This window comes from Lucilia cuprina, chromosome 4 (assembly GCF_022045245.1).
Source record: "Lucilia cuprina isolate Lc7/37 chromosome 4, ASM2204524v1, whole genome shotgun sequence".
Taxonomy (NCBI): domain Eukaryota; kingdom Metazoa; phylum Arthropoda; class Insecta; order Diptera; family Calliphoridae; genus Lucilia; species Lucilia cuprina.
Genome location: NC_060952.1, coordinates 65,391,049 through 65,407,854, shown reverse-complemented (window position 1 = coordinate 65,407,854; position 16,806 = coordinate 65,391,049). Strand labels below are relative to the sequence as shown.

Below are 16,806 nucleotides of genomic sequence, written 5' to 3'. Positions count from 1 at the left end.
GGTCCTCACTTAATCCGGCCATGCATACTTAATTTCATGTTTCTAGGTTCAATATTATAGAAATTTCAAAAAATACCTTTTGAAGAACGAAAAAGTACCAGAAAGTCCCCTTTTATAGATTCTCACTTAATCCAGGCTCTACATACTTAATTTCATATTTCTAGCCAATAACAAAACATTAGTGCTGCTCTCGCTCTGCTACTCTTGCTCTGCTGCTCTTGCTCTGCTTTGCTTTTATATAAACAATTACAATAACAATATTTACCGTATTGTTATGTATTTTGTTTTTGTTTTTTGCAGTTTCTGTCTGAGCATGAATAAAAAATCTAAATTTTATATGAAATTTTCAGAGGTTGTCTCGGTTTTTTGCTCATATCTCCGTTATTTATGGACCGATTTTGCTGATTTTAAATAGCGTTCTTGCCGGTCGTATGTCTGATAGAATTATGGAAGATTCGGATCTCGCAGATATCTGGGGTCTTCTAAAAACTGATTTCAACAAACATACAGACAGACAGACAGACAGACAGACAGACAGACAGACAGACAGACAGACGGACAGACAGACGGACATGGCTTAATCATCTCCGCTACCTATAAGGATCCAGAATATATATACTTTATAGGGTCGGAAAATTATATTATAGAAATTACAAACGGAATGACAAACTTATATATACCCTTCTCACGAAGGTGAAGGGTATAATAATGAAGAATTGAAACAACTGAAAGAACTGAGAGCTGCGGAAAAAAGCAGAATCCAAGAAGAATTTAAAGTTCAGATGGGATTAAACATCGACAAACCACTTCCAAGTTGCGGTAGTACAAATTACGGAATACGGCGAGAAGGTTTTTTCGTGATTTTGATATTACTTCAAAAATAACTGGAATCGATAAGGAGTTGCTTCGAAGAGTTAACACTATTTTAATGGCCCTGAATAGTAAACATAAAATTAATGGAAATCGATTTGGGGAATATACATCTGAAATTTCTAAATTACTTGTATCTCTGTATCCATGTAGGGAACTAACACCAACAGTACACAAAGTATTGTGTCATGGTCAAATAATAATTGAATCGAATATTCTTCCACTTGGAGAAGCCCAGGAAGCGAGGAATCGAGATTTTAAGCATGTTCAACTTTTTAGCTCAAGAAAATGCTGCAGGCAATCACAGAATGAATATATTTTTAATAGTTTACTTCTATCTTCTGATCCTGTTCTTTCAACTATGCGAAAAAGATGGATTTGTTATGAAACTCTATCATCTCAAAACGAGGAAGATTTAAAGGAATTATATTACCTTCTGGATATGTATACCGATATGACAGATTATTTTATAGAAAATAAGTAGTGTTAGGAATTAACTATATAAGTAGGTTGTAAGAATTAATTGTATTATGTTTAAGATAAACAGTTCAAATAAAAAAGCTATTATACTAACTGATGATATTGTATTAAATTGTGTTTTATATTTCCGTGGGCGGGAAAGGTGGTTTGAGTGGGGTGATTTAGGTGTTGTTGTGCGTGGCTCATAATAAAATTATATTTTTTTTATTGTATATACAATGTTATAGTCCTTAATAAAATAATTAACTAAATAATTTTTAAAAATTGTCCAAATATTTTATTCAACACCAAATGTATGTTCTGTCATACTTAATACTAAAATATGAAAAAGATGAAATTAAAGGACACAGGTTTAAATGAACATATTTTTGAATGTAATTTAGATATTGGCTTGAAATTTTTTGTAAAGGGTCGAGAATTTCCATATCTAACTAAAAAAATATATTAAGGGATAAATATGGACTAAATTGTTGTAGCTATCTGCGACCCTATTAAAATTTTGATATAAATCATAGTTTTAGAAATTTAACAAATATGTAATATATGACAAAATCTTTATTTATGAACAAACCTCAATAAAATCTTCAACGCTTGTTAAATTTGTCATTTCCAATAAGAAAATGCAAAAAAAATTGAAAAGGTCAAAGGGCATCCCGCAATTCCCAAAAATAGGAATGAAAATGCCAAAAATGGGATTTTTTACATTTTTGCCCATAGGGTCCGCATTTCTTTCAGGGCTGTGAAAATACTTTTGGAGTAAATAGAAAACATATTGAGGTTTCCAAAACTGCTTTCAGTTTTCTGATCCCAGCTTTGGGATTTTAGAACATGTCGCCCAAAGTTGAAGTTTTGATAAAAAATAGGTCATATTCGGAAGGACGCAGTGGCAACATTTTCAAAAAATAGGACAAGTTTTTTACGCCAAAGCGTTCTGCGTAAAGATACCTTTTAGAAAACTATAAAATTGTTATATGTTCTTAAAGAAAATTTTATTTTATTAATAAAAGAGTTAAGACACATTTTGGACAAAAAACGGCAAAAATCTAAAATTTTTTGAATTTTTAAATTAAAAAACGTATATTTTTGGATCTGTAAATGATATTGATCTGAAATTTCTTGTATATTATTGGAAATTTTGTTGTCTAACTAACAAGAAAAAATTGAGTCCATTTGGTCCAAATTACGCCCGGTGTTCAAAAAAAAAGTCGGACCAATGTATGGTAAATTCTGTATCACTAAATTTTTAAATGCCTATAACTCGGATATTATAAGAGATAAGTAGTAAGATCTCGTCGAGCGCTTTCAGAAAATATAAAAATCTTTGTATTTGGATGAAAAACAAAAAAATGGCAGGAGTTTAAAAATTTTATATGTCGTATGTACCCTACTTTGAGCCGCCACAGCTCCGTCCCTGGGGCATCTGCGGGGTTCATCTTCAAAACTTAAACTCGAATACTCCTTGGCTACGCTCACGCCAAATTAGAAATTCCAGATTTATTTCCAAAAAATTTCCATTCTGTCCAACTGTGCATAGATTTTCTATTGGATTGAGATATGGTGAATAGGCAGGCAGGCCACTTCAATACATGTATTACTTTCGAGTCTAGCCGTTCGATTGCAAATCTAAAGTTGGTTTTTAGGGCCATTGTCGTTTTTAAATTTCCAAACTATGGGACTAGTTTCCACAGTTTAGGAATACTTTATACTTTTTTAATGGATCTCTACCTTATAACACACATAGTATCTTTTTATAATTTAATTCGATCAATATTTGTCCTGAAAAACAATTTGCCACCGCTAAACTTAATATTATTCTGGTCCAGTAAAGGACATTGTTTTCTTTGCAATTAGAAGACGAGTAGAACGATTCTTTCTAAAACTACGAGGTTTAGCCACAGAACGACTACAACCAAGACCGGTCTTATTTACCATGTTTTTAACCATAGGAGTACTTATTTCGAACTTTTTATTTATAACTACTCTAGAGAAGTAATTTTTTGTAATTTTTTGAATTCTATTGTCATCAAATTATCCTGTATTATACCAGTTTTATGAAGTGATGATTTATTCATTAAATATTAATCACAGATCAACAAATATTATATAAAATATTAAAAGAAGTATTAAAATCGTTTTTTAAATCTAAACCCCAGTCATTTTAATTAATGACACAAAAAATTTTTTTGCTAAAACCAGTTATTTTGCATATTTTTTTAGTAAGAGTATTCTGTTCTGTAAAAGTTTAAAAGTTTTGTCAGTACCATAATAATAAATAATAGTTATTTGGTTTTATTTTTTCTGTATTTAATAAATTATGTTCTTGGTTTTTTGTTTATTTTGGTAAACAAATATATATATAAATAAAAATTAATAATTTTTATTAATAATATATCAATAATAATTTAAGAATTTCAACAGTTTCTTATAATTTGAAAAAGTTTCCATTGTTTTGTCGACCACTGAATATATTCTGTGTTCTTATTACATTTAAGCCGATCTAGCCATGTCTGTCAGTCTGTTGAAATATTCTCTATAGGTAAGGTTTGTTTGGTATTGAAAATGGGCAATATCGGTCCATGTTGTCAGATAGCCCCCATAAAAGTGGACCCCAGAAAAACATCTGTTTCAAGCGTACGAGTATAGCGATGCACAGTGGGGCAGAATGAAAATTTTTTGGAAAACGGCTGATCCGATCGGGATAAAATTTGGCGTGAGCGTAGCCAAGGAGTATTCGAGTTTAAGTTTTAAAGATGAACCCCGCAGATGCCCCAGGGAGCTGTGGCGGCTCAAACTATGGTACCTACGACATGTAAAATTTTTAAAATCGTGCCATTGTTTTGTTTTTCACCCAAATACAAAGATTTTTATATTTTCTGAAAGCGCTCGAGATCTTGAAAAAACATGCTTGGACATACTACTTATCTCTTATAATATCCGAATTATAGGCATTTAAAAATTTAGTGATACAAAATTTACCATACCTTGTTCCGCCTTTTTTGAATACCGGGCGTAATTTTGGACCAAATGGACTCAATTGTTAGTTAGACAACAAAATTTCCAATAATATACAACAAATTTCAGATTGCATAAGCATGCACGAAAAATCTAACTTTTTGATGAAATTTTCAGAGGTGGTCTCGGATTTTTACTCATATCTTCGTTATTTATGGACCGATTGGACTGATTTTAAAAAGCGTTCTATTCGACCGTATTTCCAATAGAATTATTGAAAATTCGGGTCTCGCAGATATCTGGGGTCTTCTGAAAACTGATTTCAACATACACACAGACAGACGGACTAAATCGACTCCGCTATCTATAAGGATCCAGAATATATATACTTTATAGGGTCGGAAAATTATATTATAGAAATTACAAACGGAATGACAAACTTATATATACCCTTCTCACGAAGGTGAAGGGTATAAATATGAAATATAAGTATTTTTATAATTATATATTAGCACCCGTTCTGAAAGTGTGCTTGCTGTACAAAAGCAGAACTCTTTTCTATTCGAATCCCACCACTTAAGTGTGTCGAAATCATCAAAAAATGACACTTCAGTGTTTTAGTATCGTCTCAACTCTGAGGCCACTAAATTCCCGTTGGTTTAAAAATCAGATGATCGAATAAAATCTGAAAACAGCACAAAATTTTTTTAAGATATTGAAAATACTGATAGTTTTCTGTTTTAAAATTTTAAATTAATTTTGCCATATCATTTTTTTATTATTTTTCTTTTAACATTTGAAAGTTGATTCAAAATATTTATTTTATATTCTTTTAATATACGTAAGTTGTTAACTTACATGCTGTGCTCTAGTATCTAACAATGGGCTAAACGTTTAATTTTTTACAATTTAAATTACCATATTTATATGATATTTTATTACATGTACATACAATTTTGTAATACATCACAGATTTCACAAGTCGACAAAATATAACTTTTTGCGTGTCTTTTAAATAAAAGTTGATAATTCCTACGTATTATCATCCGCTGAGTCATAAATCGTAATCAAATTATTCGGTTAGCTCTAGTTTTTGAGATATTGCGATTTTTGTTTACGCCACTTTTTTTTAAATTTTTACTTAATTTTGTAGAACTGGAACTAAATTCCAAATTTTTGTGTTGATTGAAGATTGTTGAAAACTTCAATCAACACAAAAATATCATTCTAAGGAGTATAATTATGATGACAGTTATTTTAGTATAACTAGATTCCTTTGCAAGGAAATTGAAAATTTAGCTTTTTTTGTTTTATCTTAATAACACTACTTTGGGATAAATTCATTAAGTTTTTCCATAAAGTACTACCAACACAAACCAATAATACCATTTTTCTTTTAAAATTGAAAATTCGTTAAAAACGCAGTAAAATATTTAAAAAAAATATTTCACTAACTTTTTAACCAATTTTCAATTGTTATTTGAAATTTTTGTTGTTATTGTTATGTGTAAAATTAAATCAAACTTGTTTACCTTAAATTAAAATTATAAAAAAAAAAAAAAATTTCATCTTCGCTACATGACATCCAAGGTATCCTGTAATAACTGTCAGCATGATTATAATCTAGTTCCAGGGAAGCTTTTGAGAACGTATAACAAAAAATTAAAATATACGTTACATCAGCAAACTTTCTCTTCTTTCAGTTCCATTCAATTAGGGAGCTTTTTTATATCATGTAGTTCAGTGGAAAGCAAAAATAAGTTTATACATTTTTAATTTTTGACATTTTTTTCAATTGATTCCAAGAAGTTGTTTCGGAACTAGTATGCGTTTCATTGAACTAGTGCAGTAGCAATGTATAAAATGTTTCAAAGAACTAGTTCCTTGAAAACTATTTAGAAGTATTTACGAACCACAACAATATTCTAAAGAACGGGTTCTAGAACTATTAGTTTTTAGAACATGTTATCAAATTTTTCCTAGGAAATAAATATTATATTAAGATACAGAACACTAAGAAGTGAAACGCTGTCATTTTTTTACAACAATAACGTTACGCTCTTCTCACAGACGAGTTCTGTGTAACACCAACACATATGTAAGAATCTTACTTTCTCTCCAAACTTCAAAACTTTGTCGCGAAAATTCGTGGCTTATAGCAATTGAAAATATTTTTATCACTTAACGTTATATTTTAATATTTTTTTGCACACTTTAGCCCGAAAAGATTTAATTTTTAACAAACGAAAAAAAATATTTTATATTTTTTTGGCATTCATTTTTGTTTTTGAAATTAAAACTGAAAAAAACAATGTTGTAAATTTTCGTATGGTACAAGAAAAATTATTTAAACTAAATTATTTATTATTTCAATATTGCAGATTAAAAAGCAAAGATACATTCATATATAATGTTTATAGATAAATTATGTTGCAAAATATTTAAAGAAATCTTTTAAAATATGAATTTAAATGTAATAATTTTTTTCAATATTTTTGAATCCGATTTTTTTGCAACTTGTGAATTCTACTAATACAATCTTAGAGTTAGGTACCGACTGACAGTAGATTTAGGTGCTTTTTGACAGCGTTTCACTTCTTAGTGTTCAGTGTATTAAGACTTAATACACAAAAATAATAATTATTATACAATTTTAATTATTTACTTCTTTCACAAAATCGTATTGGTATTCATCGATGATGGGTTTTCTTTAGATATACACCAATTAAAAACACTTCGACATGAGGCAGGTTTGTTATGTGACCCAATATTGGACATAATGAGGTAGAAAAGTGGGAGGCATCGATACCAATATCACAAATGATTCATTAGGCCTAAATGAATGTATTTCCCGGGATGCATATCTTTTATTTAATTTTTAACAATTTTGTTGTCTATAAATGTGGATAGAGATTTTTTAGTTGTTGCTTAAGTCAGTTTCCATATTCTCTGGAGAATCGGTTGTTGAAGGATGCTGCTCTTGATCATAAAAGTTCGTGGTTGTGCTTATTCGGGAATGTTCACTTTGTTTATAAAGTGACATTCTCATGCGTTTCATTTCAACAGATCTTAGTCTGCGCAAGTGTCGATTGCTACATCCCATCATACTTATGTAAACAATAAAAATTATACACTTCTTACCAGATTTTAAAGTCCTTAGCCAATTATTTATGCAATAAAAGTTTTTTTATTTAATTTTCTTTTTAATAATAAAACTATTTGATTTTAATTATAAAGCACACTTTTTTATTTTGTGTTCTCATATACACACAAAACTATAAACACAAGTATAACAAAAAGTGATAATATTTTATTGTCTCATATATCCTTTTTCATTACAAGTAAAACTAATGTGCAATATAAGAAATTGATTGCAATTCCGAGTACTCGAAAATTTTTCTGTGCGATTACTAGTAAAATAATATTCCATTAAAGCCGGCTTTACACGATCACACAAATAATGTGATCTGTCAAAATTTTGTGTAGAAGAGTACGGATGGGATCGTCTAAACGCAATATGTAATGTAACCATCACATCTTACTTTGTTATTGTTTAATACCAATCGTATAAACACAAAAAATATAAAACATACGACTTTTATTCTCTTTTTTGTTATTATTATATCATTCGCAAAATATGCAATCAAGTGTTTTGAAATTTCCTGAGATTCTGCTAAATGCTAACTGGAGCAGGTCGGAATTTCGAAGATTGAATGAAATCTATTACCGCGTCTTCTATTGCTTCAGGGTTGGAGTCTATTAAAAATGCTTGTTATCGATTCATTATTTCAACTAGCTCCTAAAAAAATGTCTTCCTGAATAGAGCATTGGAGATGCATATTTCACCTTAAACCGAACTATTTTCTTATATTATTAAATATGAATAAAATTGCAATTTTATTATAGGACTTTTGTAACATGTGACGCTGGAGTAGAGGAAAAGGTATTTCTGCATACAATTATTATTGGTTTAGCCTGCATACCAACCAGCTTTTGGTTACCTCTGTGCGTACACCGATTGGGTATAAAATTTTTCTTAGGTAAGTTAAACAATCTTATAATAACTAATTTTGTTTTACTAAGTTTAATACATTTCATATTTCAGTGTTTAGTTTGACAGCGGCAGGAGTCGTTACAATAGGTCTGTATTTTGTAAGAACATCTCTAGAAAATCTGATACTTTCCTGCATTTTTGAAGCACTGACATCTTTAAGTATAAGTACGGTCTATTGTGTAATGGTAGACTTGTTCCCCACAAATTTAAGGTTTGTTCAAAAAACGTTTTAAGAATTTTGACATGCCTTCAAAAAACATACAAAAAAGATTAACTCCCCAGCTAAAAAAGTTTGTATATGAACCGGTTATGAATCCCTATACAAGGCGTAACGGCTTTTGCACTTCAGGCGATATATGAATATGTATTAAAATTTATAAAAATATAATAGTTTTCGTTTTCTTAATTTTTTTATAAAAAAGTTATTCTTTACAAGATTTATATTCCAAAATTAATAAACACGTTTGAATATAACGGTTCCGTCAGACATTGCACAGTGGGGCAGAATGGAAATTTTTTGGAAATAAATCTGGCATTTCTAAACGGCTGATCGATCGGGATAAAATTTGGCGTGAGCGTAGCCAAGGAGTATTCGAGTTTAAGTTTTGAAGATGAACCCCGCAGATGCCCCAGGGACGGAGCTGTGGCGGCTCAAAGTAGGGTACCTACGACATGTAAAATTTTTAAACTCGTGCCATTTTTTGCTTTTCACCGAAATACAAAGATTTTTATATTTTCTGAAAGCGCTCGACGAGATCTTGAAAAAATTTAGTGATACAAAATTTACCATATCTTGGTCCGCCTTTTTTTGAATACCGGGCGTAATTTTGGACCAAATGGACTCAATTTTTTCTTGTAAGTTAGACAACAAAATTTCCAATAATATACAAAATTTCAGATCAATATCATTTACAGATCCAAAAATATACGTTTTTTAATTTAAAAATTCAAAAAATTTTAGATTTTTGCCGTTTTTTTTTGCCCAAAATGTGTCTTAACTCTTTTATTAATAAAATAAAATTTTCTTTAAGAACACTTGTCCTATTTTTTGAAAATGTTGCCACTGCGTCCTTCCGAATATAACCTATTTTTTATCAAAACTTCAACTTTGGGCCACATGTTCTAAAATCCCAAAGCTGGGATCAGAAAACTGAAAGCAGTTTTGGAAACCTCAATATGTTTTTTATTTACTCCAAAAGTATTTTCCCAGCCCTGAAAGAAATGTGGATTTTCATTCCTATTTTTGGGAATTTCGGGATACCCTTTGACCTTTTCAATTTCTTTTTTGCATTTTCTTATTTGAAATGACAAATTAAACAAGCGTTGAAGATTTCATTGAGTATTGTTCATAAATAAAGATTTTGTCATATATTACATATTTATTAAATTTCTAAAACTATGATTTATATCAAAATTTTAATAGGGTCGCAGATAGCTACAACAATTTAGTCCATATTTATCCTTTAATATCTTTTTTTAGTTAGATATGGAAACTCTTCAAGCCAATATCTCAATTACATTCAAAAATATGTTCATTTAAACCTGTATCCTTTAATTTCATATTTTTCATATTTTAGTATTAAATATGACAGAACATGTTTAAATCTTATATTTACCTATTTTCTATTTGTTTGCTTATCTTTATAATTGAAAGGTCCTATTATGCTTAAATTTTCAGAAATTTATAACTATTTTTTACCTAAATTTTTTCGACAGATCATTTCGTTCTGTTTCGTTTATGATCATGTAGGTAAAAATATACAGGTAATTTCGATTCATTCACTAATAAGAAATATCAATGACTGAATTACAGGTTATAGTAATATAGTCCTAAATGATAATAGGTAGACAGTTCGTAATTTTTTACTTTAGAATACCTGTATCGGAAATGACAAGAATTGGTATATAAGTAAACTTCTCAGATTTTAAGTACCATATTTAATAAATCTATAATGAAGATTACATTAAAGTACGAAGAGTTGTGTTCCGTTTTATGGAGTGTATCTTCAAAAGGGCCAGAAAGAATTGAAGACATTTCAAATTATATAAAAACTACATATAGTAGAATAGTAGACAAAACAGGCATATCAAAAATTGAAAACTTTTTGATGTAAAAAGTAAGTCTGTGGATGGAAATCAAAAGAAATTTCGATTAAAATTTTGTAGTTGGATGGAAACTACTACGGAAATCTCAACTTACAACACATCAGCAGGAGCGCCTTGCAAGTCATACGAAGACTTATGTTCAAGGTTAAAAAAAAGAGGGTCACACAAAAACTTTTTTCAATCTCAAATGAGGAAATTGCTGATACATTTAACGAAATGCTGAAAAAGGAAAACCAACCTATGGATGCCGTACATATTGCAAGTATTCTTCCTAATGCATCACCAAAACGACTTAAGCGAATTGTTGAAAGTATACCAACTCCAACATCACAATCAAATTTTACTAAAGAGGAAGCAATAGCGCTTATGTTGGAACTGGGTCTCAGTCGAAATAAGTACCAAATATTAAGGAAAGCTCTGCATGAAAAAGGACACAATATTTTACCATCATACAAGGCGATCCAGGAAAAAAAAACAAACTATCCTACCATCACCTATCGCTGTTAATGATGTGGAAGCTTGTATTGATATATCATCTTTGCTCGAAAACACAGCATCAAGAATTGTGTCAGACTTTTCAGAAGACCAATTAAGGAAAATTCATAACTGTGATGTTGTTTTAATGTGTAAGTGGGGATGTGACGGTTTATCAGCACTTCCAGAATACAAACAAGCTTGTGGAAGTCGGACATTAGCAGACTACAAAAGTGTATTTATGTCATCATTAGTGCCATTACGAATTCGTTCATATTCCCTTAATCCATCATCGTCAAGCATCGGAAATTCATTTGAAGATATATGGATCAATACAACTCCGGGTTCAAAAAACTTTTGTAGACCCATTGGATTTGAATTTATAAAGGAATCAAAGAAAACAACAAAAGATTTAGTGGAACATTTAAAAGATGAAATAAATGCACTGGAGCCCATTTGCATAAAAATAATGGAATTCTCTATTAACGTATCATATCAGCTAAGCTTAACAATGATTGATGGAAAGGTCAGCAATGCCATAACAGAAACTTCTTCCTTCTGGAGATGCTCAATATGTAATGAGAAAAAGTCGCAATTCTCAAATATAAACAAAAGTAGAAGTATTAATGAAGAAGTCCTGTCTTTCGGAATTTCACCACTTCATGCCAGAATACGATTTTTGGATTACTTTTTACACATAGCATACGACCTCAAATATAGAAGTGTGCCAGAGAATCTTACTAAATCAAAAAAAATAATGAAGAATTGAAAGAACTGAGAGCTGCGAAAAAAAAGAATCCAAGAAGAATTTAAAGTTCAGATGGGATTAAACATCGACAAACCACTTCCAAGTTGCTGTAGTACAAATGACGGTAATACGGCGAGAAGGTTTTTTCGTGATTTTGAAATTACTTCAAAAATAACTGGAATCGACAAGGAGTTGCTTAGAAGAGTTAACACTATTTTAATGGCACTGAATAGTAAACATATAATTAATGGAAATCGATTTGGGGAATATACATCTGAAATTTCTAAATTACTTGTATCTCTGTATCCATGGAGGGAACTAACACCAACAGTACACAAAGTATTGTGTCATGGTCAAATAATAATTGAATCGAATATTCTTCCACTTGGAGAGTTTACAGAAGAAGCCCAGGAAGCAAGGAATCGAGATTTTAAGCATGTTCAACTTTTCAGCTCAAGAAAATGCTCTAGGCAATCACAGAATGAAGATATTTTTAATAGTTTACTTCTATCTTCTGATCCTGTTCTTTCAACTATGCGAAAAAGATGGATTTGTTATGAAACTCTATCATCTCAAAACGAGGAAGATTTAAAGGACTTATATTACCTTCTGGATATGTATACCGATATGACAGATTATTTTATAGAAAATAAGTAGTGTTAGGAATTAACTATATAAGTAGGTTGTAAGAATTAATTGTATTATGTTATGTTACTAACTGATTATATTGTATTAAATTGTGTTTTATAAGTATTTCGGTGAGCGGGAAAGGTGGTTTGTGTGGGGTGATTTAGGTGTTGTTGTGCGTGGCTCATAATAAAATTATATTTTTTTATTTATATACAATTTTATAGTCTTTAATAAAATAATTAACTAAATAATTTTGAAAAATTGTCCAAATATTTTATTCAACACCAAATGTATGTTCTGTCATACTTAATACTAAAATATGAAAAAGATGAAATTAAAGGACACAGGTTTAAATGAACATATTTTTGAATGTAATTGAGATATTGGCTTGAAATTTTTTGTAAAGGGTCGAGAATTTCCATATCTAACTAAAAAAAGATATTAAGGGATAAATATGGACTAATTTGTTGTAGCTATCTGCGACCCTATTAAAATTTTGATATAAATCATAGTTTTAGAAATTTAACAACTATGAAATATATGAAAAAATCTTTATTTATGAACAAAACTCAATGAAATCTTCAACGCTTGTTAAATTTGTCATTTCAAATAAGAATATGCAAAAAAAATTGAAAAGGTCAAAGTGCATCCCGCAATTCCCAAAAATAGGAATGAAAATCCCAAAAATGGGATTTTTTACATTTTTGCCCATAGAGTCCACATTTCTTTTAGGGCTGGGAAAATACTTTTGGAGTAAATAGAGAACATATTGAGGTTTCCAAAACTGCTTTCAGTTTTCTGATCCCAGCTTTGGGATTTTAGAACATGTCGCCCAAAGTTGAAGTTTTGATAAAAAATAGGTCACATTCGGAAGTACGCAGTGGCAACATTTTCCAAAAATTGGACAAGTTTTTTACGCCAAAGCGTTCTGCGTAAAGATACCTTTTAGAAAACTATAAAATTGTTATATGTTCTTAAAGAAAATTTTATTTTATTAATAAAAGAGTTAAGACACATTTTGGGCAAAAAACGGCAAAAATCTAAAATTTTTTGAATTTTTAAACTAAAAAACGTATATTTTTGGATCTGTAAATGATATTGATCTGAAATTTTTTGTATATTATTGGAAATTTTGTTGTCTAACAAGGAAAAATTGAGTCCATTTGGTCCAAAATTACGCCCGGTATTCAAAAAAGGCGGACCAAGGTATGGTAAATTTTGTATCACTAAATTTTTATAACATATTATAAGAGATAAGTAGTATGTCCTAGCATGTTTTTTCAAGATCTCGTCGAGCGCTTTCAGAAAATATAAAAATCTTTGTATTTGGGTGAAAAAATGGCACGAGTTTAAAAATTTTACATGTCGTAGGTACCCTACTTTGAGCCGCCACAGCTCCGTCCCTGGGGCATCTGCGGGATTCATCTTAAACTCGAATACTCCTTGGCTACGCTCACGCCAAATTTTATCCCGATCGGATCAGCCGTTTAGAAATGCCAGATTTATTTCGAAAAAAATTCCATTCTGCCCCACTGTGCATTGTCTATTATATTGCTTTTTTAGGACATTCAGACTTGTGAAAATGACTCATTTGTTGTTACGCTCTTTTATATTTCATTTTAATAAAATCGGAATTTTTGACAATAGATTTTTAACAATTTGCTATAACACTTGTTTAAAGGCAGCAGACCAGTTAATGAAATTCGACTAAAAGATTCCTAGGCAGTTTGGTATTGAAAATGAGCAAAATCGTTTCACATCGGGAAAAGTTATGAATCTAAATTTAAAAATTTCCAAAAAATTTACGCTTTTATTACACCTTCTAATATAAATATTGACATCGGTCCATATTTGGTCATAGCTTCCATGTAAGATCCCCTCCCGACAAAACAATGGAATGGAAACTTTTTCACAAGCGGAATCAAAACTATATTTAAAAAATTTATTATTTTTTTAGAATTTCATTTGTATTTATTTTTACATACTTATATTAATAATATTCTATGAATATAATTAATTGAATTTTGAAGTATTAAGACAAGATTATAGTATTTGGTGTTCTGTTGCTGACAAAACAATGGAAACTTTGGTATTATTTTGAAAAAAATGGTCAGAACTTGTCAGCAACTCAGAATAGGGTTGGGTATCTTTTACTTTGCATTGCTTTTACAATAATTGTGTCAAAAATTTATTTTAAAAAATTTAGCTATTCCCTTATAACCGCATCCTAAAAATCGTCTTTGCAATTACACCTCGAAAGACTATTTTTGAGTTCATATCTTCGAAATACTGTTTACCACAGATTATCTATGTGGTTTAGATATGGAAAATAGACAGGCTACTTCAATACAGGTATAACTTTCGAGTCTAGCCGCTCGATTGCAACTCGAAAATTGGTTTTTAGGGCTATTCTCGTTTTTAAATCTCCAAACTACGTGTCTAGTTTCCACAGCGAAGGAATACTTTATGTGCTGATGTTTGTAGCGCATTAAAATATTAGTACTATACCCACCTTAAATTATACCGATCGGCTCAGAATCACTTTTCGTTCGTCCGTGTGTCCATTGAAACGTTATTATCAAAGTACAGGTCGCAATTTTCAAGATAATTTGATAAAATTTGGAATACACGTTTGTTAAAATCGGTCAATTATTTCACATAGCCCCCATACAACTGAATCCCCCGAAAAGGGCTTTTGACAACTAAGTTTTATACAAGCCTTGATGATCTTGCCGAATTTCGAAGTGATCGGACTTAGCACTGTTATTGCAATTAAATTTAGCACAGGCAAATATTATATATATTATATAAATATCATATAAATACAAATCTATCCAGCCCATTTTATAGGTATCTAATAACAAAAATCTTAAAACTAACCTAGAATACATGTTTTAAACACATGTGCTAGAATTAAGGGTTGTTTTACGCATGTGTAAAACCCAACGCACATGCGTATGGTTATACGTACGTTATCATAACAAGTTTATTATCTACATCCCATCATTAGTAAACTGAGTCATTTTTGACTCATTTTAATGACCTAAAAGTGATTAATATATTGAGCGCTTAAAAAATTACTCGAAAATGATCCCGATATATGATTGAAAACTGAATATTTGAAAAACAATAACGAAATGTATAGCAATCGTAAATTGGTCATCCTGTGACATTATTTCATATTAATGGCTTTTTACACAGTTATTTTGCATATTTTTTAGTAAGAGTCTTCTTTTCTGTATGATCGTTTTTAGCAAGGTCATTGAAAAGACTACGGTCCAGTTTCTTTATTATATGTTTTTCATTGAAATGTAAATTTGTACAAAAATCCTTTGAAAAATCGCAAATTTTAGGGGTAAAATCAACAACAGACTATTTTCGACAATGAAAATTGTCAAAGTGACAAAAATTTCGCAACAACAAACAAGTTTTCGTTATTAATTGAGGGGCTCCAACTTCCTATATAAAGGCATAGGTCAATTGGAGGTTCTTTTGGAACCAACGTAGAATTACCTGACAATTTTAGATTTTTAAATACTCGCCAACAAACTTTAAGAGTCGGAAAAATTGCCAGACGTTGACAGATAGATTTATATTGTCATATGTGCGAGTTTTAACACCTGACAATGGCGCCATTTTCATAAAAAAGCACACACGCCAAAACATACTGCTTGCGCTGCAAAAATTAATTCTGACAACATTGACTGTCTTATAAACTGACATTAAAATTATTTAGTTTTTTTATGTTTCCAATTATATTTCTATATTTAATTAAATATTTTTAATTTTTAGGGTAATGGCGGCTGCATTGTCTATGACTTTTGGTCGAAGTGGAGCTTTACTTGGAAATCTAATATTTGGATTTCTAATTGACCTCAATTGTATTATTCCTATTGTTGTGTTTTCTGCAATGCTGTTTAGTAAGTTTGGTGATATTGAAGGAAATAAACATTCATAAGTCTTAATTCTAATAAAATTATTTTTTAATTGTGTTTTTCAGTAAGCGGATTTCTATGTTGGTTATTACCCAGTACAGGGTCTGATGCTTTAGACTAGGCAAACATACAATTATTAAATAATTTAAATTTAAAATTAAGTTTTATGTCCCGTACTTACACACATACCCCGTATCTTTTTCTTCCAAAAAGACACTCGTCCTTATCCTAATGATAGGGACTCTATAATTTTAGAAGTAATTATAAATAATTAATAATAATAAATAAAAAAATATATTTACATCCTTATAAATGAAGTATGAAAAACTATTCTGCAATTGTTTTTTGTTGGAATTTGAATTGTTTGTGTAATAAAAAAATTATGTACATATTAAATATATAAATTAACGATAATAAAACTTGTTTAATTTTTATTACCCATAACTATTTATGTAAGTATATTCATGTAAATTAAAGTGCTTCAAAAAATCAAAGTTGAAAATTTTTCCATGAGCTGAAAAACTAAGTTATGCAAAAATTTGAAAAAAAAAAAAATA

General features: G+C 30.0%; 1 protein-coding gene across 3 annotated transcripts in view; it reads left to right on the top strand.

Annotated features, from left to right (window-relative positions):
- Positions 1-16,602, top strand: part of LOC111680239 (synaptic vesicle glycoprotein 2B-like) — a 132,260-nt gene extending 115,658 nt beyond the window's left edge. For all 3 annotated transcript variants that reach the window (XM_046949838.1, XM_046949837.1, XM_046949835.1), the window contains exons 9-12: positions 8,209-8,342; positions 8,408-8,567; positions 16,107-16,234; positions 16,315-16,602. In XM_046949838.1, coding sequence (XP_046805794.1) covers positions 8,209-8,342; positions 8,408-8,567; positions 16,107-16,234; positions 16,315-16,370 — 478 coding nt within the window. In that variant the 3' untranslated portion in view covers positions 16,371-16,602. The remainder of the gene's footprint in view (positions 1-8,208; positions 8,343-8,407; positions 8,568-16,106; positions 16,235-16,314) is intronic.
- The last annotated feature ends 204 nt before the right edge of the window (positions 16,603-16,806 follow it).